The sequence below is a fragment of the Oreochromis niloticus genome, unplaced genomic scaffold (assembly GCF_001858045.2).
Source record: "Oreochromis niloticus isolate F11D_XX unplaced genomic scaffold, O_niloticus_UMD_NMBU tig00007743_pilon, whole genome shotgun sequence".
Taxonomy (NCBI): domain Eukaryota; kingdom Metazoa; phylum Chordata; class Actinopteri; order Cichliformes; family Cichlidae; genus Oreochromis; species Oreochromis niloticus.
The window spans coordinates 107533-130031 of record NW_020328741.1 but is presented as its reverse complement, the minus strand read 5'-3'; the positions used below and the strand labels follow the sequence as shown (position 1 = coordinate 130031).

At 39.2% G+C, this 22499-nt stretch overlaps 2 protein-coding genes across 3 annotated transcripts in view; one reads left to right on the top strand and one right to left on the bottom strand.

The window, feature by feature from the left end:
* Window positions 1-17019, top strand: part of LOC102078856 (serine/threonine-protein kinase ppk4-like) — a 95307-nt gene extending 78288 nt beyond the window's left edge. For both annotated transcript variants that reach the window (XM_019355303.1, XM_019355306.2), the window contains exons 4-7: window positions 15689-15912; window positions 16152-16281; window positions 16353-16450; window positions 16582-17019. In XM_019355303.1, the coding sequence (XP_019210848.1) occupies window positions 15689-15912; window positions 16152-16281; window positions 16353-16450; window positions 16582-16831 (702 nt within the window). In that variant the 3' untranslated portion in view covers window positions 16832-17019. The remainder of the gene's footprint in view (window positions 1-15688; window positions 15913-16151; window positions 16282-16352; window positions 16451-16581) is intronic.
* A 2159-nt stretch (window positions 17020-19178) lies between these two features.
* Window positions 19179-21622, bottom strand: LOC109199944 (zinc finger MYM-type protein 1-like). Its single transcript, XM_019355295.2, has 2 exons — window positions 20750-21622; window positions 19179-20629 (listed from the first exon to the last, which is right to left on the bottom strand). The coding sequence occupies exons 1-2, from the start codon at window positions 20937-20939 to the stop codon at window positions 19179-19181; spliced, it is 1641 nt and encodes a 546-aa protein (XP_019210840.1). The 5' UTR covers window positions 20940-21622.
* Between the last annotated feature and the right edge of the window lie 877 nt (window positions 21623-22499).

The following is a 22499-nucleotide window of genomic DNA, read 5'->3' as shown; positions in this document are numbered from 1 at the left end:
AGGCCATCAGACCATATGTTAGACATATCCACTTCTGGGAACGCCAAAGTGTTCCCAGGATTTCTGAGAGATACAGGAAGTGCAGAATTATTAGGCAAGTTGTATTTTTGAGGAATAATTTTATTATTGAACAACAACCATGTTCTCAATGAACCCAAAAAACTCATTAATATCAAAGCTGAATGTTTGTGGAAGTAGTTTTTAGTTTTAGCTATTTTAGGGGGATATCTGTATGTGCAGGTGACTATTACTGTGCATAATTATTAGGCAACTTAACAAAAAACAAATATATACCCATTTCAATTATTTATTTTTACCAGTGAAACCAATATAACATCTCCACATTCACAAATATACATTTCTGACATTCAAAAACAAAACAAAAACAAATCAGCGACCAATATAGCCACCTTTCTTTGCAAGGACACTCAAAAGCCTGCCATCCATGGATTCTGTCAGTGTTTTGATCTGTTCACCATCAACATTGCGTGCAGCAGCAACCACAGCCTCCCAGACACTGTTCAGAGAGGTGTACTGTTTTCCCTCCTTGTAAATCTCACATTTGATGATGGACCACAGGTTCTCAATGGGGTTCAGATCAGGTGAACAAGGAGGCCATGTCATTAGTTTTTCTTCTTTTATACCCTTTCTTGCCAGCCACGCTGTGGAGTACTTGGACGCGTGTGATGGAGCATTGTCCTGCATGAAAATCATGTTTTTCTTGAAGGATGCAGACTTCTTCCTGTACCACTGCTTGAAGAAGGTGTCTTCCAGAAACTGGCAGTAGGACTGGGAGTTGAGCTTGACTCCATCCTCAACCCGAAAAGGCCCCACAAGCTCATCTTTGATGATACCAGCCCAAACCAGTACTCCACCTCCACCTTGCTGGCGTCTGAGTCGGACTGGAGCTCTCTGCCCTTTACCAATCCAGCCACGGGCCCATCCATCTGGCCCATCAAGACTCACTCTCATTTCATCAGTCCATAAAACCTTAGAAAAATCAGTCTTGAGATATTTCTTGGCCCAGTCTTGAAGTTTCAGCTTGTGTGTCTTGTTCAGTGGTGGTCGTCTTTCAGCCTTTCTTACCTTGGCCATGTCTCTGAGTATTGCACACCTTGTGCTTTTGGGCACTCCAGTGATGTTGCAGCTCTGAAATATGGCCAAACTGGTGGCAAGTGGCATCTTGGCAGCTGCACGCTTGACTTTTCTCAGTTCATGGGCAGTTATTTTGCGCCTTGGTTTTTCCACACGCTTCTTGCGACCCTGTTGACTATTTTGAATGAAACGCTTGATTGTTCGATGATCACGCTTCAGAAGCTTTGCAATTTTAAGACTGCTGCATCCCTCTGCAAGATATCTCACTATTTTTGACTTTTATGAGCCTGTCAAGTCCTTCTTTTGACCCATTTTGCCAAAGGAAAGGAGGTTGCTTAATAATTATGCACACCTGATATAGGGTGTTGATGTCATTAGACCACACCCCTTCTCATTACAGAGATGCACATCACCTAATATGCTTAATTGGTAGTAGGCTTTCCAGCCTATACAGCTTGGAGTAAGACAACATGCATGAAGAGGATGATGTGGACAAAATACTCATTTGCCTAATAATTCTGCACTCCCTGTATAATCTCTCCAGTGTGTGCTGGGTCTGTCTACACACATTCATTTAAATAAAAACTAAAAATGAGAAACGTTATATTTTGCTTTAACGATTGAGTATGTTAATTGACATTGAAATTGTTTTAACTTTAATTATGTAACTTTAGAACATCCATAAGGTGCACCTGAGCGGGATATCTTTGGTTACCAGTCTTGAAGAAAACCAGCACATATCCATACATGAAAGATGCATGATCCGGATACTTATTTAACACTTAATGGAGCGCTGTGGAGGAAGGTGATTATTTCTTGTACATAAACTAAATAAGTTAAGGTTTTTTGTTGTTGTTGGGGTTTTTTGTGTGTGGCATTTTCACTGTAGCTACATTAGGGCTTCTTGGTCAGAACATCAGGGACACTGAGCTGTGCTGGCCCAAGTAAAATGACACCAGTGGCAGCTCCTGAAGTGTGTGCACCGGGGTGATGAAAACAAAGAGGATCAGTTAAAGATATTTGGGTTCTTTTTTTTCCCCCAAAGCTTCTGCTCTTTGTGTTTGTTTATTTTACATGAAGTTTTTGTTTATCCAATTTTATTAATTAATTAAATGCAACTGTTCTTGCTTGCAGCCCAACTTTAGGAAGAAGAATTACAAAAGAAAATGTTTTAATTAGACTCCGATTCTCAAATTGAGGTTACTGATTGGATCATATAGATGGAGTTTAGAACTTGAATTTTTTAGCCCATAGTTCCTGCATTTTGTCACCTGGAAAACACATAATGTATAATATAATAACTTAAATTAGAAACGACATATATGTATACATGCATGTGTTTCTAAAGAAAACTGATGGAGATAGGGAATAGGCAGCTCAAGGAGTTTCAGAAATTATCAGGTATGATTATGGAATTATGAAAACAGTGGAAACATTTACTTTTTCTCCAGTAAATGAGGAGAGTTTTCTTGGCAATATGAACAGCTGTATCTTGAATTTGTCAGTATGCAAGTCCAGCCTGCTGCTATTATGATGTAGTGTTTCTCAGTTTTCAGTTTGTAAAGGCAGCAGCAGTATATTCTGGAAAAAAGTGTTTTATTTGAAATTTTTGTTTATTGCAGATATCAGTAAGAGACATAACTGTGTCAGTGAGGCTGTTCCTCTCTCCTTGTGAGAAAACTAGCATGATGTGTAGCAGCTGTAATGTTATCAGCAATTCTGTTTCCCTTATGTGTCTTGTTTCTTTGTCTGATAGCATTTCCTGCCCATGTAATGGTGGATTTCCTGTTAACAAACTAGACCCATTTCAAATACAGCTCCACATATAGAAGTGGCTTCCAGAAAGCAGACTTTCTTTTGCATTTGCTGCCTCAGTTCTTCCGTTTCTGTGTGGAAACTAATCTCTAAACAGAAATGAAAGTATCCTTTCAAGATAATGCATCATTAGCACATGAAAAAGATCAAACAAACAAAAATCATGATAAGCATAATCAAGGAAGAGGCCAATTTTAACCCAGAGCCCCAGACAGGCCACCAAGACCATATGTTAGACATATCCAGTTCTGGGAACGCCAAAGTGTTCCCAGGCCAGCCGAGAGATATAATCTCTCCAGTGTGTGCTGGGTCTGTCTACATACATTCATTTTAATAAAAACTAAAAATGATAAACATTATATTTTGCTTTAACGATTGAGTATGTTAATTGACATTGAAATTGTTTCAACTTTAATTATGTAACTTTAGAACAGTTGTAACACACCCAATAAAAACAGATTCTTGGTCTGACCAACCGTCTCAGCCGTGGGCAAAAAGATGACAGTCAATAAAATTCTAAAAGATAATTTATTGACAAATAATCAAGAGATAAAAGATAAAACAGTCCAGTGTCCCCTTTATGAATCAAATAAAACACACAGTCCCAAGGCCAGAGCCAGCTATGCCACACTGTCAGTTGCACTCCACGTGTTGCCTTCAACAGGGTTAGCAGTTGTCCTCTGAGACCCACCACCCTGCAAGCATATAGCCAGTGGTCACTCCAGCCTCTGCAACTCTGCTGCCTTTAGGCTGTGGCATATAATAGGCCCTGGCCTGCACAGAGAGACAAAATGACACAGCAGTGTTTGTAGTGTGGGCTATAAGTAGACCAGTGTATCAGTGCAATCAAGTACACCTGCCTCTAATTAGTCCAACCCCATTCCAGCCATTGGCTCAGCAAAAATGTGACACACACACACACAACCACTCCCAACCCAGTGCAACTTCACACAATAATATGACCTGAATTAACACAGGCACATTAGTCTACCATGTTACACATCCATAAGGTGCACCTGAGCGGGATATCTTTGGTTACCAGTCTTGAAGAAAACCAGCACATATCCATACATGAAAGATGCATGATCCGGATACTTATTTAACACTTAATGGAGCGCTGTGGAGAAAGTTTATGTGCAAGAAATAATCACCTAAATCAGCAATAAGGTTTTTTGTTGTTGTTGGGGTTTTTGTGTGTGGCATTTTCACTGTAGCTACATTAGGGCTTCTTGGTCAGAACGTCAGGGACACTGAGCTGTGCTGGCCCAAGTAAAATGACACCAGTGGCAGCTCCTGAAGTGTGTGGACACAACAACAATTAAAAAACCTGAATACTGGTCAGTATTTCACTCAGTATCATTGTGATTATGAAAATAAATACACTATATAATTTCCACATCTAAAAATGTAAGCACATTATATATCTTGATGCATGCTCAGTTATCCAGGATAGTAAATCCCAAAAGGTTGATTCTGTTCATCTGGACGTTGCGTTTTCAGTGGGAGAAACGTTTCGTCACTCATCAGTCAGATGCACATTGTAGATGCATAAATAATAACATTTGTTTTAAATCTTGGCAAAAAGGTTTGTACAACCTTGTGACAGTATAAAGTATGTGAAACATGATACTTGATCTGGGCTTAGTCCATCTCCTAACAATTAATTGCAAGCATTCACAACCACAGACTGGTGTGCTTTATTGTTGTTTTATCCTCTTTGAGCAAATGTCAAGCATAGTGTCCGAGCTCACCACTCCAGGATTACAGACATATGCTCAACATCGTGAAGCCAATGTGAGCTCTAACTGGACAGATGGAAGGTTTGTCCAAGGCAGCTGCTTCTGCCTGCAGCTTAGAGAACTCACACTGGAGCACAGACGAGGAACTCGTGGGCATCCTGCACACAGACACACACAAAACAAAACAGTTTCAGGTGCAAATGTACAAACTATAGCAGAGATGAGTGTGCTGCGCAGTGCAAAAACACAGCTGCTTACTTTCTGATCGTCGTCGTCAAACTCTGGATGAGACGCAGCGACCGTGTCTTTAAAAGCAGTCAGGACAGAGCTTTTGTTCCAGCTGTCGTTGTTGAAGCGGCTCAATTTGATGTCCACAAACTGACTGCAAACAGCAGAAGTGAAGAAGACACAAAGTTAGTTTGTGTTTCACGTTGATCAGCAAATTTGGTGGAGAAACCAAAGAGCGATGGTGTCTGCGCTGTACCTGATGAGCTGGCACTCTGGGTGAAACCTCCACAGCTGCAGCTGGCTGCAGAGCTCCTCAGTAATGACTCTCAGTGTGAGGAGAGTGTGACAAAGTGGGTGAGAATACCACTTGTCCATATCCTTAGTTAACATTCTTGTTTTGATTTAGCCTCATCTCATATGTAGTCTGCACCAGGCAAACATCTACTATCCCGGGTTTGTTTATGTTTTGCACTTTATAACATAACATCTTGGTTTAAATCAATTCTGGCAAGTTTGTTAAGTTAACATGTTATTTATTTCAACTGTTAATTGGTTTAGTTTGAACTCACCTTACGTACCTGTGTTCTAGGAACAAAGAGAGGAAATGTAGTTTTACTTCCTGTATTTATAACTTCCTGGTTAACCTGAGGTCACAGGAAGAGGCCAGGGGAAGAAGGGGGAGAATCTTTGTAATTTCATAAAGTTGATTTTAGAGTGTGTTTATAGAGAAATTGATTTGTTGTAATATGTATCGACTATACACTGCAGAGTTTTATTGCTAGGAAAGATAGCAGTATACGTTGGAATATTGAAATGTTTGCCTTACCTACCAAATGGAATAGTCCAGGGTGAATTGACTATTTAAGCAGATGAACGCGGGTGTTCAGGGAAGAAAGGACCAGGTCAGTGTAGCTGTCTGCATTTTGACCTTAGTTTCTGTTGATTTAAGTTCAGTTATGTTTATTTGTACTGAGTTAACTATGGAGTTGAGTTTATTTATTTTTTGTAAATATTGTTTGATCACAAAATGCTGAATAAATCACTCGCTACACTGGACAGCATCTGTCTCCTGCACTTCTTTAACCGCTTAAGTCAAGTCCTACCACAGAGAGTTTGCAGAGCGGGGCCCATGTAGCATGTATACTTCAGGTTAGGCAATCTTAAACGAGAGCACAAAGAGGAAGCAAGTCAGAGGATTTTCCTCTGTTGTTCTTCAAATCACTGACTTTAACCTGATATTCATCTGAACACTGGCTCCATATTCAGTGTGTGTGCATGACTCTTACCTGAGGCAGTCCAGCTCCCATTGGGAGATGATGTTTGTGCAGGAGGTCAGAGACGTTGAGCGGCATCCATACTCTGTGTCCAACGTAGCCCCTGGCTCCCACCGTGACCTGCTGAGGTAGACGGCCTGGAACCTGGCTCATGTCTCTGAGGGACTTCAGGACAGAGCGGCTCATCGTTGAAGGTCACCTTTTTCTTTGAGGAACACATCACCAGTTAGTTCAACCAATAATGAGAATTTGAGTGTCAATCCTAACATTCAGACTCCACATGTTCCTATAACAGCTGTTCACGTGTCACACTCGTCTCTGTAGAACGTACCGTGCAGAAAAGCAGCAGCAAGTTGGGAGGGCACGAAACCTCCGTCTGGACACCAACGTCCTTGACTTCACATTTGTCAGTGCTGATGTTACCGTGATAGAAAGACACAAACAGTGTAGTTACAGTCATGAAATTACAGGAGAAGAAACACAAAGCAATAAATCAGCTTTAAACAGAAACACAGTAAAAGGACCTCATACCTCAGATCTGTAGCAGAAGGTGGCAGGAATGTTTCACGTGCCACAGTTTCTTTATCAGGTACAGCTGAGACTGGAGGCTTCGGACCTGATGAGTCCTTCTCCAGAACATCGTCAGACTTCTTGCGCCACCACGAAGCCTTCTTTGTTTTGTTCTTCTGAGTCTCAGCTGGAGGTGAGGCTGGGGCAGCAGAGGTGGCTGGACCACATGTTGATCTGTGAGATCCTTCCATGCACTCACACTGGAAACATAACAATAACAGAGGAGATCAGTCTGCGGTAATGCACTCAAACTGCCCTCAGCACCTCAAGAAAGTCAGCTAAACTGCATCAAGCTGTGGACTGATTCAACTCAAATATTCAGACAAATGAGAAAACTGTGCTTAAATGTAGCTAATGTCCAATAAACAGCGTAGTGGAGGGAGTTTACACCTCCATCAGCTTCTCCAACATAATGATGTAATGCAGACCTGCTGTCAGTGTAAATCTCCAGGACATGTCAGCAAAATCAAAGTTTAATAAACTGAAATGGGGGACTTACCTAACGCTAATATTTCATATAGTACTTCAATCCACTAATCAATTCAAGGAGTTTGTTTTAAAATATAATGGAACAGAAAAACACAATGTGCATGTGCAAATAACAGTAGCCAGCTGCTGCCACAAGATGGCGGCGAAGTAAAGGTTGGCTGCAAAGCTTTATGACAGAAGCTGTTTGATAAGAAAGCAGAGAGAGATTGGTTTACTTTGGGACATTTTGGTCAATGTGTATTATTATTATTATTTTCCTCCAGGCTTTCTGAAGCTCTTTCAAAGTTTTCTTTTCAGTCTTTTTCAGTCCAGTCCTTGTACCAAAAAGTTATCTCATGAAATTGGATGAATGGAGGACAAAAGAAGATGTTTCAGACCTAAAACCCCCACTATCTACACCAGCTGAATAGCATCTGAAAGTCATGTCTTTAAGAAACAGACAGAAGTCCAGCAAAGTCTCCACACAGGACCTGAGAGATGCATCTGAACCATCAGCTGATTCATCTACTTTTCACTGAATCAGAAATGATCTCACTGCAAGGGTGGCTGTCAACAGTAAAGGTGATCATGCTAATCATTGACTTTGAAGCTCCTTAGAATTGCAAACATTCATTATATGCTGTATTTCTGTGTTTTAATAAATCGATTACACCTGGCTAAAGACTTTTGCACAGTACTGCATATATGATGTGATCCTGTCATCCTTCTGTAAACTGGTTTAAATAACAGAACAAAAGAGGACTTCCCTTCAAAATCATCAATTTACATTCAGTTTACAGGAGAACTTAGTGCTGTTTTTTAAGCACTTGCTGTCAGCAAGTGCTGGGTATCTGGGGGGGCTCGGACCTCTTTCCTATGGGGCGGGGCTCTTCCAGGGGCGGGTCTTGGAGGATTTTTCTGCCAGCTATTTTTGTGCAAAGTTAATTGAACCTTGTGTTATATTAATGTGTTATTAAAGTAACATTAATACATGAGAATATAAACTTTACTTCTTTAAATTTTAATTCTCATAAATATACTCAGCTTGAATCAGTTTGGTAGAACATGAGCAGAGAAAAAGACGAAAAATTTTAAAATATCTCTACATTGTAGAGAGCGACTCTAAACAGAAAAGGAGTTTCAGGAACGGGTTAAAGTGGGATTCAGCAGGTGGGGGAACTCTAAAATCGGTCGTAGTGGCTCAGCAATGGAAAAAGAATCACAATTCCTATTCAGAGCTCCAGTAGATTTTCTTTGTGTACAGGCTGTGATCAGCTGATCTGGGCTGCTGGTGCTCTGAGGTTTACTGCTCTTTGTGGATTTACACACCTGAATTTAATAAGATGTAAGCAGGTGTTTTATGAGTTGTCCTGGCTGATTTCCATCATCTACGCTGACAGCACACTGTTTGTCTCGTGTTTATACTAAACAGTATGAAGGGTATTCAGTGAATAAATCTAAGCATCGTCAGCTTCACTTCAAAATCAGCTCAGCTGCACTTGATGTGACCGAACTCTCACCATGAGCACCACAGCCACTGTGCACCAGTCACACACACTGCTTTATTTTAAACTACGAGCTGCAAGCCAGTTTATCCTGTACTGAACTGTAGATTATTTTCATGCAACCTTTATAATTAGTCTAGTTTAGTTTGTTTTGCAGCACTTTTCAATACATAGAAAAATGTAATGTCACATGTACAGATCCAATATGTGATTTTAAAATGTGAGGACTTACATGTAATATTTAAACTTCCAGTTTATCAAATCCCACTCAGCAGTCCTTACCTTTAAATCGAACCTCTCTCCTTCCTCTGCTCTCCTGTCTTTCTTATCTTTCTCCATCTCTGAGTGAAAAACAGCAGCTGGACCGTTCACTAGCAGCACACTTCACACAAAGATTGTGTTTGCTGATGTTTGTTGAGCTGATGGAAACGTTGTATCTGAAATGACCTGCTACTTAAAATCATTGCCCTCTTTATGCTCCTCTCACTCCTCTTTTGTAGTGCTGGGTAGATGCTGAAGTACAGCAACCACCACTTGTTCTGCACCCTTTTGCTCTCTTTTTATGGTAATGGAAGCAGTTGAAAGAAGAAGAAGAAGTTCATTTTATTTTTAATCTGAGTTTGTTAATGTTTTCAGAATTTTAAATTCTTCTCAGGCTGCCACACTGAAAGGTTCATGGAAGCAAAACTAACAACTTGGAAACACTGACAGCCTTAGCTGTGTTTTAAAGTCTTCATGTGTAAAAGGATCCCTGTGTTCACACATGTTAGCAACTCTTTCCCAGATATCAGTGGTGGAGAACTATAGCCAGTTCAGGCTCATTTGGTGTTTCACTTATTGTACCAAAAACTGTGTTTAAACTTTTAAATTACACTCTGTACACCTGTTCTAAGGAGTTTTGGGTAAGGCCATATATGAATGCTGTTATAATTACATGAAATTAAAAATGTTGAATTCCATGTTAAAATGTAAAATAATGATTTTAGTACTTAGAAAAAGTTTGGGAGTCCTTTTAAAAGTAATACAATATGTTTAATAGGTTTAAAAGGGAAGTGAATGTGTTTGTGATCAGTAGCTGGATTGATAGAAGTTGCGACGGAAAGTACAAGAAGTTTGTGTAGGTGTGTATGTATGAATGGCCATCTGTTCGACAGTCTTTGTTGATGCGCATATTTTGTGGAGTGACTGTTATTGGGATTAGAGAAATTATTTCCCTGCTATTGTTCATATTACCATGGCATTAATCACATAATCTCCAAGTAGGGATAGTGCATTTAGATGTTTAAACATATTGGCACCCAATTAAGCTTTTATTACAGGTCCAAGAAGAACCACTTTAAACTGTTGAGTTGAATCTATAATCTTAAAATGTTTATAGGCAGATTACATTGCATTATTTGAAAAAGGCTAACCTTTGAAGATAATCTGAGCCTAAAAGTCTTCACGGGAAACTGCAGGTTTACAGAGTGTGCAGGGCAGGAAGTGAAACCGAAAGCAGAGTCTAAGTGCAAGCTAAGAGCAGGTTATTTTATTATGCATTTATATCTTTGATTAAGCTTTGATTAAGTTTTAAGTAGTTGTGTTAGATTGAAACATTTGTTTTATACATTTTTCATATAAGTCAAGATCGGCACACACAGGATGGCCTTAGCCTGGTTGCCTAAGTTGAGGTTAGACATACAGACACATATAGTTTCAGCTGTGTACGTGCGCAGGCCTTGTGTCTGGCGATGACGAGAGGTGTGAGGTGAGCCGGGGTGCAGGAGAGGTCATGACACGTACACAGCACACAGCACACACACACCCACACCCACACACACACAGTATTAGACTCATTTGAGTAGGTAAGAGTTTAATCATGTTTTGCTTGCGACTGCAAAATTGTGCCTGCATGAGTGACAGTTTGTGCAGAACGTGTGCCTGATGTTCCAGACAGATATGCGAGCGTCCGGGGACAACAGGAAGACACCTGGCTTCGACGCGAAGACGATGTTCTTTTTAAACTATGTCAAAGTTAACTGAACGTTTGTGGTTTTGGATTGACGTATGCTGTACTGGATCTGCCAGGCAACAGAAGGGGGGCTGTACTATTTCACCCCTATAAAGTCTTTGTTCTGACTATTGTAAGACAGTTCAACATTGAATCTGCACAGTGTTGGACTCCACATGTGTATTCATTAAAATGTCGTCTAATTGCACCCGGCAGGATCAGTGGTCACTATTTTTGGTCTTCCTCCTCAATTTCTGAACCCTTAACACTGTGAGAAGCTGGGGACATTTCTGCTCCAAACCACCGTTCAGCTGCTCACTTTTGTTTTAGAGCCCGCGCCATCTTGGACATCTCTGCTGATCACTCTGCATTCCTTCACACATAACTGTTTATGTAGAGAAAACAAGCCCGCCACCCTTTGGAAACAGGTGAATACAGAGCTGATGGAAGTAGTATAAAAACATGACATTGAAAGGAAATCCACAACGACCACACTTGGACTATAAATAGCCTGTACATGGAGGTCCTCTGGATGTCAACATTAGACGTTCTGTAGACACAGTGAACCAAAACTGTACGTCCAAAAATGAAATAGAAAAGATGTCACCCGAATGTCACTGATCGCAGTGGGTACTAACAAATGACTGTAGAAAAATGCTTCAGTGTGAATGATATCAAACATTTTTTTGTAAGATTTTGGTTTACACTTGAATGTTACTCTAATGATATAGGCCTACGCTAAGATTAATCAGTTAATTATCAATATATGTATGAAAATATGGTCATAAATTGTGTTTTATCATTTGTTAATCATTGGAGTTGTCAATGGGTTTATGATACAGTATCGATTAAAACTCAGAAAAAAACATGAATCTCTTTTTTTAAGGGAAACTACAATAGAATGTGAATAAATAGAATAAAATAGAATAGTCTTTTATTCTCTGTATTGTCACATATACAATGAAACTGTGTTGTTGTTGTTGGGTTTTTTTGTTTTTTTTTTTAAATAAAAGAATTGAAGTAATATTTATTAAACAAAGATTATGTCAGTGTGAGCTACATGAGGGCAAGAATTGGACCAAAAGTGCAGGAAAGCGGAAAACTCAAAAACAGCTTTATTGCTAAGCTTCTAAAGAAGTAAAAGCAGGTTTAGGAGCAACAACCCCCAAAATAACTCTTCTCAGATAACACACAAAAAAGGAACACAGCTGAGCGAGAGAACACAACAAAGGCAAGAGAAGATTGAGACAATATATAAGGCACACAAACAGGTGAGAGGACAGTTGAAACTAAAATAAAGAAACAGGGAAAGTAGAATTAAACACAAAGCACATGAGACATGACACTTTCAGAATAACACAGGAAATAACTAAGACTGAAACCTGGATTAAGACACACAAACTTGAAACAGACAAGAGAAACAAGAGAAAAGGAACAGAACGGAAACATATAAGGAAGAGACAAATCTAACAACTAAAGCAAGCAGAGAACAAAAGACACAGAATACAGGATCATAATAAGCACCAAGAAACTAAACATAACTCTGTAACCACAAGGCTAAGTAACAATAAAGAATAAAGGACCAAAATACAAGATTATAAAAAACACAAACTAGAAACCCCCTCATCATCCCCAAAACTCAAAACCCTGAGTACAAGGCCAGAGGACCATTACAGAACATTGGAGGTTTACTCTTTGAAAAACATGTTACCAACTGTAGCAGGATGTTTGCTGCCAGCAAAATCTTCATATTTGATAATACCACTGTAAGGAATAAATCATTAACCTGCAGGCTGGGTTGGCAGCAGCAGTACAATAACATCTTGTATCCTGACATACACTCAACCCCTCCCACTCCCTATCTAACAATTTTGCTGTATGTGTTGTATAAATGGGAGGAGCCAGAAGATACCTGAGACCTTGGCCTAAATGTAACAGCCGTACTTTACGTCGACGCTGTAAGTTTATTTCCTTACAATCCTCTGATTGTTGTTTAAGTTGGGTTTTTTTAGCCTTATTGAGAAAAGACTGAAAAAACTGGGAGAGAGAGCAGGTGGCAGACAGGCAGTAAAAGACATTGGGGTGGATTTGTTTCCGGGCTCTGCTATAGCCTTACAGCATGTGGGTCACATGCTCAGTCAGGTATATATATATATATATATATATATATATATACAGAGATTATTTTACAATACTTTTGTATAAATATATATATATATATGTATATATATATATATATACATATATATATATTTTTATACAAAAGTATTGTAAAATAATCTCTGCTTGCTTAAGAAAAGCACTGAGCTAACGGGGAGTGTTGGGTTGTAATTTGATCCCATTTGCAATGCTTGGGTTGGGTTATGTGTGTTCACCTTGTTCAACAAGGAAGTTCAAAGTTTAAGTGGTATGGCATCCCTAGTCTAAGATATCTTTGTTAAGAATATACTTCAGTATCTTAGTAATTTTGTGATTAAGAACCCGTGTAAATTGTCTCCAAATACAAATGCACTACTTTATATTGTAATATAACATTACATAGTCTGCTGCCCTCATGACCCAGCCCCATATAAGCGGAAGAAGATGGATAGATAATATTACGTTTATTATTTGTTGCTCTCTATTCCAAGTTGATATTTTTGCACAGAAATTTGTTTAGGTTTCTGAAACCAAGTTTAAAGCAGAACCAAATTCAGTATCACTTTGCTAATATTAATTCTTTTTCTCTTCCACAGGCAAGCAAAGAAATGAATTTTCCAGTGGCACAGTTTCAACTGACACTCCCCCAACCAACAGACACACATCCTGTAGTACAGTGTATATTTAAAAATAACCGCAAAAAGCTCACGAAGTTACTGAGGCACAATGACATTAATGGACTTTACCCTTCTAGAGAGTGGAAGCAATGCATAACACCATTGATTGCTGCTGTTGTAAAACACAACAGAGATATATGTACTTATCTTTTGAAACAGGGTGCAGACCCAAATATACCTTCTCAGTATGGCTGGACACCTTTGCATTATGTCCCACTTTCCAAGGCTCCACTTTTTTTTGTGGAGAAACTTCTAGAAGCAAAAGCTGATTTAAATGGATGCCATGTTTTCACACCACTGCTTACTGCTGCCAACAATGACAGAGAAGATGTTGTAAACGTGCTCCTCTCTGCTGGTGCATCGGTAACACTCTTACCTTTATCTCATCCTGAGCATTCTGTTCACAACAAAAGATTATCTGAGATGATTAATAATATTGCATCCAAAGGAAATGAATTCTGCTCCAAAATCAGATATTTTTTGGATGCTAGAATTGCTATTCGTGAAAAAACACCTGAAGAAGTGTTCAGAAATTTTAACAGTCACATGCTGTTGGAAGATCCTCAGGACCATCTAACCATGATTGAACTTCTCTTTACTGTTACAGGGCCAGATGCAGATAAATACTGCCAGGCATGTATTAAATGGCTAAAGGAAACTGAGAATGTGAATACTTACATTGCAGGTGCAGCCAGTCGCTTTCCAAACATCCCTAAGACACAAGTAAAGCTGGCAGTTCAAAGTTTAAATGCAGTTTTCTGTACAATGGATGACATAACAAATGAGCATGCAGTAGCTATAGTTCCACAACTACTGAAACAGCTTGACTCACAGGACAGTGGTGTTTGTGAATCAGTGCTACAAACACTGTATGTGATAACACAGAAAACAAAAGGCACAAAGGACTGGCACTTAGACTTTTTCAAGGAGTTATGCAGAACAGTTGCCCCTTTTGTAAATGAGAAGCTTCCGACTAACATCAGGGTCTATACATACGGTATATTGGCAAACCTGCGGTTAATCGAACAGGCAGCTAACATTTTTACATCAGTGGGTGTAACTTCAGTGCCTGAGGACATACTGACATCAGCTGATATGAAAATGAATGACAAGCTGAAAGAGGTGCTGAGAAGTCTGAAAAGTTACCTGAGCAAACCAAACTCAGAATGTGAGGGAAATGCAGCATCGTCTGTGGCCAAGAAGAAAAAGAAGAAAAAGAAGAAGAAAAAGAAGGAAAGGACAGAAAAGCAAGAAGATCCAAATGATGAAGTTTCCACTGCAGCAACTGATCCAACAACAAAAGTTCCTGTTGTAGAATCAACTTCAAATGTAAAGCCTTTTGAATACAGCGTCATTGAAAAAGCAGAAAAACAAAAATGGCTTCGAATCAGCAACAGGTGGAAGGACAAACTGGAGATGCTTGTTGGCTCAGATGACAGTAAAATATCCAGAATCAGAAGCATTATTTATGTGAATGATGCAGAATTCAGAATAGCGAAGGGAAGTGATGGTACTGAAGTCTTCTTGGGGCTGAGAGAGGACGGCACAGAAGTTGCCATTAAGAGAATGTCTAAAAGCAACTATGACGAGCTGAAGAATGAAGAAGTAATTCTACGACATCCAGAACTCGATCATCCTTATATCGTACGATATGTTGATGCTGCAGAGGACGAGAACTTTGGATATCTTTGTTTGCAACTTTGTGAATACACCTTGGAAGAATATATCAGGAATGACCATGACCCACTGATGTTAAAGAAACTTGTCAAACAAGTTCTTGAAAGTCTAAAGGTGCTTCACTGTCAGAATCCTAAAATTCTCCATCGAGATCTCAAACCTCAAAATGTTCTGATTGGTAAGAAATGTTTAAAATTGAGGGAAATAACAACATTTTAATCAATATTTACCACTTAGGATTTTATTTCACATGATTCTTCTTGCAGATGTTACTGGGAGGGCAAGATTAGCTGATTTTGGCATAAGCAGACGCTTACTCAAAGGCCAAACAACTTTACATACACGCAGTGCAGGAACCAAATGCTGGATGGCCCGAGAGACTTTAGCACAAGAATCTGTCATATCATACAAGTCAAGCACTGACATACAGGTAAAGTCTGAACACAAACTTGATTAACTGAAAAATGTCTTGGTAAACATACCTAAACTGATAATATGTGTTATTATTAAGGTGGCAGGCATGCTGATCTATTATATCCTCTCTGGAGGCCACCATCCATTTGGTGACATATCCTTTAAATGTGAGTCCAACATTCACAAAGGGAAGTACAGTTTGGATCATGTTCAAGATGTGGTGGCAAAGGATCTCATCGAGTGGATGATCAACAAAGAGCCAAAGGACAGACCCAAAGTAGAAGAATGCTTAAACCATCCCTTCTTCTGGACTTCTGAAAAGTGAGGGAATGATTGACAATTAATAAAAACCATTTTTTTATGATTCTTGATTTCTGCCTGTCAAAGAGGGATACAGATGTTCATGTTCAAAGTGAGCCACAGTTGATCATCCCGGATCAACCTAGTTAAGCATTAATGCTAAATTGTTCTGCTAATGCTAAATCCTTTTATTACACACTTCTCCTTAAAATTTTAAATGCTTTTTGTATTTAAAGCATTTTTAATAATTTCCTTTCTAGGAAAACTGAATACTTGAGAAAGATCGGTAACAGGGACGACGTCGCAAACTATCGAAAAGCTGAACAGGAGCTGATTGATTCTCTAGAAAAATGTGCTGTGGACGGATCCTTTAAGCAGTGGAAAAATAAGGTGACTGTAACATCAAATATCAAATGTCTATATTCCTAAAATCCACTTCAAAACCAATGTTTTTGTTGCAGTTTCCACAAGAGCTGGTTCAGAAATTGGAAGGTAAAAAGCCCTACACTGAAAACACGTTGGGATTACTGCGCTTTATACGCAATCTCCATGAGCATTAGTGAGTTAAACTAATTAAACTAGTTAAACTAATTGACAGACATCTGTCTGTCTGTCTGTCTCTCAATCTATCTATCTAGAACTTTGCTTATCTTATTTACCATACAGTAATAAAACCTTCTTTGTTCACAGTGCCAAGGAAGCAGCCCAAATTGATGTTCTGGCATGGTTTCCTTATCTCTTTGGGAGTATTTACACATTTGCAAAGAACCAAGGCTGGAATTTAGAGACACCATTAAAGGAAATGTTTCAAAGAGAAGACAGAGAGGATATTAGCACAGTTTTGATGATGCCATCTAAAAGCACGGAGGAGTCCCTGGGTGTCCCCGTTCAAGAGTCTCAACCCAGTGAAGTGAAAGTTGTCAGCAGCCATAAAAAATAAAATAATAACTGCTAGCAGTAGCAGAGATGTCATGTAGGTGTGCCTCCTGCTGCTCTGTTATTTCCCAAAGGATCACCACAGAAGACACTGATCTGCTGTGGTGATCCACATGTTAGCACATAGTTGTCCTTCCTTACACAACACTCCATTTTACCAGCACTAACATTGCAGTATCTTCAAGCTAGGTCTGCTCCTTCATGGAGCCACTACCAAGACCCTTAGACTGAACCAGCTAAATGGATTAGCTGAATCACAATTATAGTTTTAAATACTTCCATTTCTGATCGTGGCCTTTCACGGATTGTAAACAGAATAAATACGTTGGACTTGCATTTTGCTTTGTGGAAATCACCTCGGGCCTATGACAGATTCAAACTGTACAAACATGTATGTCACATAGAAATTGAGCAAATCTTTGTACTTAATATTAAGAACCACAAGTGGATTTAGCAAATATTAAGATTTTGAGATTTAAACCATGCAGGGTTTATTTTCTAGTGTATGGTATTGTAAATTTGCAAAACATATACATTACACATATTTAAGAAACATGATTTCTTATTTTGTTTCTCATCATGTTTTCTAAAGCAAAATACAAAGTAAACTGTAGATTGATTCTTTCTGTGTAAATAAATCTGTAACACTGTGACTGCAGGATGTGTCCCTTCATGGTTTTTTCTTGAATGTTAAATCTTTTCACCACAATACAAAGTAAGAAGTGAGGCCTATTTTCTTTTGTTTTTGTTATTTTGCACTTTAAAGGTCCGAGAACCAAAATATAAACTACACTTCAAATGTAATGGGTTTTAAAATTTTTATTTAATTGCAATTTTTATCTTATTTTTCCATAACAGTGTGTTATAAAACATAACATATTTAATGACAGACTTTATGCCGTTATTGTAAAAGAAGATTTGTATCTATGCCCATTAGACCTTCTCCAGTATTTGTTTCATAATTAATTCTAACATCTATCATGTAAGATTTCATACAGATTTAGTGTATTGGTCACATTTTAAGGGGATTATTACTTTCTTTAATATTGTATTATAATGCTGATTTTCCGCCTCCCCATTTCTTTCTGTTTCTTTCACATCAGTTGACAGAGTTTTTATTCAGATTCAGAAGACTTTATTTATCCCCGAGGGGCAATTCAGTTACCACCATTGAAATTATTTCTTCTTGACTTTAGGAACTGTTGAATATCAACCCCTTCATAGTTTTCTTAAATTAGAAATATTTCTCAGTCACCTTACAGTCATGGGATCTCAGGCAACAGGCACATTATATAAGTACTACTTCTATTCTCCACAGGCCCGGCCCTAACCAATCTGGCGCCCTAGGCAAGATTTTAGGTGGCGCCCCCCTACATCGGCAGTGTAGTGTATGTACTCACAAGAAACCGAATAGCTTTGTCTTTGACCTTTTTTTTTTACTTAAAGAAAGCAAATTCACAATCAGAATAATTAACAAGATAAAAAAATATGTGAATAAATAAATGAATACAAAAAATAAAAAATGAATATATGAAATACAATAAATTTTACATACATAAACACAATAAAACGTGTCAACAAGTTGGATAAAATAAATTAAAAATACAATATAAATAAGGCACTGCACAAAACAAGATATTAAATAAACCAGTATGACTTTAACAACTATATTACAAAAAAGGGGATCCTACAGAGTTCTCTTGTTGTGCTTTTTAATACTGCATTAACTAGAATGACTTACAAATTACTGTACACCACCCACTCATCAACCTCACATCACCTGCTACAGCCTTACTCTCCTAGTCTTTCTTGCAGCAAAGTCATCTACAACATCATCATATGACAACTGATTTGAGACCACATGATTTATGCTTATGATGGAAAGTCCACTGAGACGTTCTTGCATCATAGTAGATCTCAGGTAGGTTTTAATGAGTTTGAGCTTAGAGAAGCTTCTTTCAGCAGCAGCCACTGTAACAGGAAGAGTGGCAAAGATTCTCAGAGCAACCCACATGTTGGGGTAAATTTCTGCCAGCTTCTTCTCATGCAGGAAGGTCAAGAGTTCCATGTTTGTCATGTTCTTTGATGGCAATGGTGGGAAATTCTGCATTTCCATTGCAAGTTCTGTGCCATTAATGTCCGGCTGGCTGTCATGGGTCAGAGTAGTACTCAGTGTTTGGCACTGCTGTAGCAGCTCTTCTTTTTGTAAGTTGTGGAAATTGAGGAGTACTCCAAACTTGTCATTCACCTCTCCAAGGTTCTGAAATCTCTCATCAAGTGAAGAGATGGTTGTATCCACTACCACATTAAAAAATGTGGTTTCCATTTTTTTAAGTGCATCTTGTATGGGCTCATCTGGAGACTGGAGAAAAACGATAGGATCCAATCTCCTCAGCCAAAGACTGGGCTTCAACTCTGACCACAGGGTCTGTAGCTGTTTCCCTCACCTCCAGAAGAGCCTCTCTGACTTGCCGAGCCTGATATCTGACTGCATCAATGCTTTTTATCCTGCTTTCCCATCTGGTCTCAGCCCATGATTTCAAGGTGGTTTTCACATGTTTCAGGAGAACACCCCACCTATGGGTGGAGGCTGAGAAGAGCTTGAATAATTTTGCTAAATGCCCAAAGTAGCCAAGGGCATCTGGTGAGCTTTTTGCAGCATCAGCTACTACCAGATTTAAAGTGTGGGCACCACATGGGACCAAAAAAGCTCTTGAGTTTAGCTGAAGCAACCTTGCCTGAACACCTTTATTTTTTCCCTTCATGTTGGCCCCATTGTCATAGGACTGTCCTCTGCAGTCTTCAAAAGGAATGTTAAGCTCCTCTATCCGTTTTAGGATGAGAGTGGAAAAATGATCTCCTGTTGATTCCTCTGCAACAAGAAAGCCCAGGAAATTCTCTTTAACTTGTGGTATGTCTTCTTGTGACACTATCCTGACTATGACAGAGAGCTGTTCCTTATGACTCAGATCAGGTGTGCAATCTAAAATGATGGAGAAATACTTTGATGTTTTGATATCTTCCACAATGCGTTTTATTATTCTTGAACTGATGGTGTTAATCAGTTCATTTTGGATTGTTTTTCCCAGATAATGTATGTGACTACCAGCTCCACTTTCTACTCTACTGACATGCTGCTTCATCACTGGATCAAATTTGGCCATAAGCTCCACTTCTTTCAGAAAATTGCCATTGTCTGGTTTATTTAATGTGTCTGTGGACCCCCTGAAAGCCATGTTTCTTTCAGCTAAGGACTGAATTATTGCCACCAAACGATGTAGAACTTCACGCCATCTTTTTCTCTCAGCCTCAGCAAGTGCCATCTCTTGTTTATCTATTGTGAGTCCTTTCGCAAAACGGACCTCCAAGTCCTTCCATGTTGCCATGTGAGCATTATGCTCCTGGCTATCCTCATGGACCTTGAGCAAGTGGCTTGCATTTTTCCAGTCCTTCAGACCTTCCCTACTCAGTTTGTAATCTCTCTTGGAAAACATTTTGCAGCAGAAGCAGTGCAAGCTATCCTCTTTTTTCGAATACATAAGCCAGGTTCTTCTCACCTTTTCCCCATTGATTAAGAGTCTGTTAAAATAATCATGCTGACACCTTCGTCCGTCTTTCTGTTTCGGGAATGTGAAGTCACTATCAATTACAAATGGACCTCTGTGAACTAACTCTGTTCGTACCTTTTCAGTTAAAGCAGAAGGCCAGTCAGCAGGGTCTATTGGTGCAGCAGGAGGACCGCTTGATGCTGCTGCATCACTGCTGGGTTGTGCTGCTGAGGTGGAGGCAACAGGAAGACCGCTTGATGCTGCTGCATCACTGCTGGGTTGTGCTGCTGAGGTGGAGGCAACAGGAACACCGCTTGATGCTGCTGCAAAACTGGTGGGTTGTGCTGCTGAGGTGGAGGCAACAGGAAGACCACTTGATGCTGCTGCATCATGGCTGGGTTGTGCTGCTGATGCTGCATCACTGGTGGGTTGTGCTGCTGAAGTGGAGGCAGCAGCGGTAGATGTGGTAGATGGCCCAGGGGTGGGATTTAGAAACTTCAACAGTGCATCTGAAGAGAGGAGTATGTGACACCACTGAGTATTAAAGTCTAATAATAAAAACATATGATTCCAGGAATAAAATGAAATGGTATAATATAAATGAAAAACCAAAGAGATATATGTATGATGTTAACTGATATGCAAATTAGATTAGATTCAATTTATTGTCATCATTACAGTGAAATGCTGAATAGCAGAATGCAAAGTAACAGTATAATATCATATGAGAATGTTATGTTTATCTTTGACCGAATCACAGCAGTGCTCATATTAAAAAACAGCATTCCCTCTCATGTGATATTGCTTAATTAACATTAATGATGTGCACTTTAACAACTAGGCTTACAACTACAATATATACAGGGGTGGAAAAGTGACTATTACCTGCAGGGTAAACGTTAGCTAACCAGAAGGCAATAACAATGTAAACAAAAAACACCTGCTTAAAAGATGAATACAAATGAGGAATGGTGGGAAAGGTGGGAGTACTGTAATTACCTAACGTTACATTATTATTTTCCATAACAATTTAGCCCCCTCCACAATATTAACTGACGTTAAAACAGTTAACTAGCTATTTATTGATTAGCAATTAGCGAATCATGTAACATTAGCTTAATGCTAAAAATTTAGGTTACTATCACATTCAGACAAATAATTTCATGTAGGCTAACGTTACCTACCTCTGTCTTTTTCTCGTTTCTCCTCCTCTTCTTTTCTCTTTTTTCTTCCCTGGGCACCTGACAGTTTTGCCCGTTTTGACATCTTGTGTTGATTTTTTGATGTGGTGACGTCCAAAGGGAACCATGATACGGGAAGGGAGGGGGCGCACCGTGCGGGGGGGGGGTCGTCGTCATGTTGTAACAAATAATATTTCTATTAAATAAGCTTTACTTTGCATTTTAATTAACGTGGTATTATTTTTGTATTTAGAAATAATAGTACCAACTTTTTTTTTTTTTTTTTCAACATTTGTGGCACTGGCGTGGCGCCCCCTGATGGACGGCGCCCTTAGCATTTGCCTATACGGCCTATGCCACGGGCCGGCCCTGATTCTCCAGAAAATATGGCTGGCATTCATGAAAGTGATAAAAAAGTGAAATATGATTTAATCTATTTGGATTTATCTTTTTAAGTTAAATATTTCTGTTCTAATAGTTTTGTGGATACAAAATAATACGACAGGAGTTGAAGGAAAGTAACACATTTACTCTCATTTGGGGCGACTGAGGATGGATCAGATGAGTTTGCCACCTACCTTGTGTCCTCATACCTGGTGGTAATGGACAGCATGTTGCCTTATCAGCACTGGGGTCTTTTGTTTGATAGTTCCACAGTGCCTCCCTCTGGCCGTGATGAAGTACTACACCCCTCTGCTCTTTCTATTACAGGGAATGTCTAGAAAGCACAAACCTTTAATAATCACAGCTGAGATCATAAACTGTAGTTATCCTTCCTTCCTTTCCTTCTTCCTTCCTCTTAAGCACTTAAGGGTTGCTGGAGATGGCTTGAAGACTATCCCAGCTTTCACAAGGTAAAACTCAGCGTACACACTTTACAGTTCACCACTCATGATCACATTCCCAATAGATGATTGTAATTCCCAAAAGAATCACCAATTAA

Excerpts from the sequence above, each read along its gene's own strand:
- LOC109199944 (XM_019355295.2), bottom strand. The coding sequence starts at position 20,939 with ATGTTTTTATTATTAGACTTTAATACTCAGTGGTGTCACATACTCCTC. Across the intron at positions 20,630-20,749 it reads CCATGATGCAGCAGCATCAA|GCGGTCTTCCTGTTGCCTCC; the intron begins GTGGTCTTCCTG and ends CAGCAGCATCAA.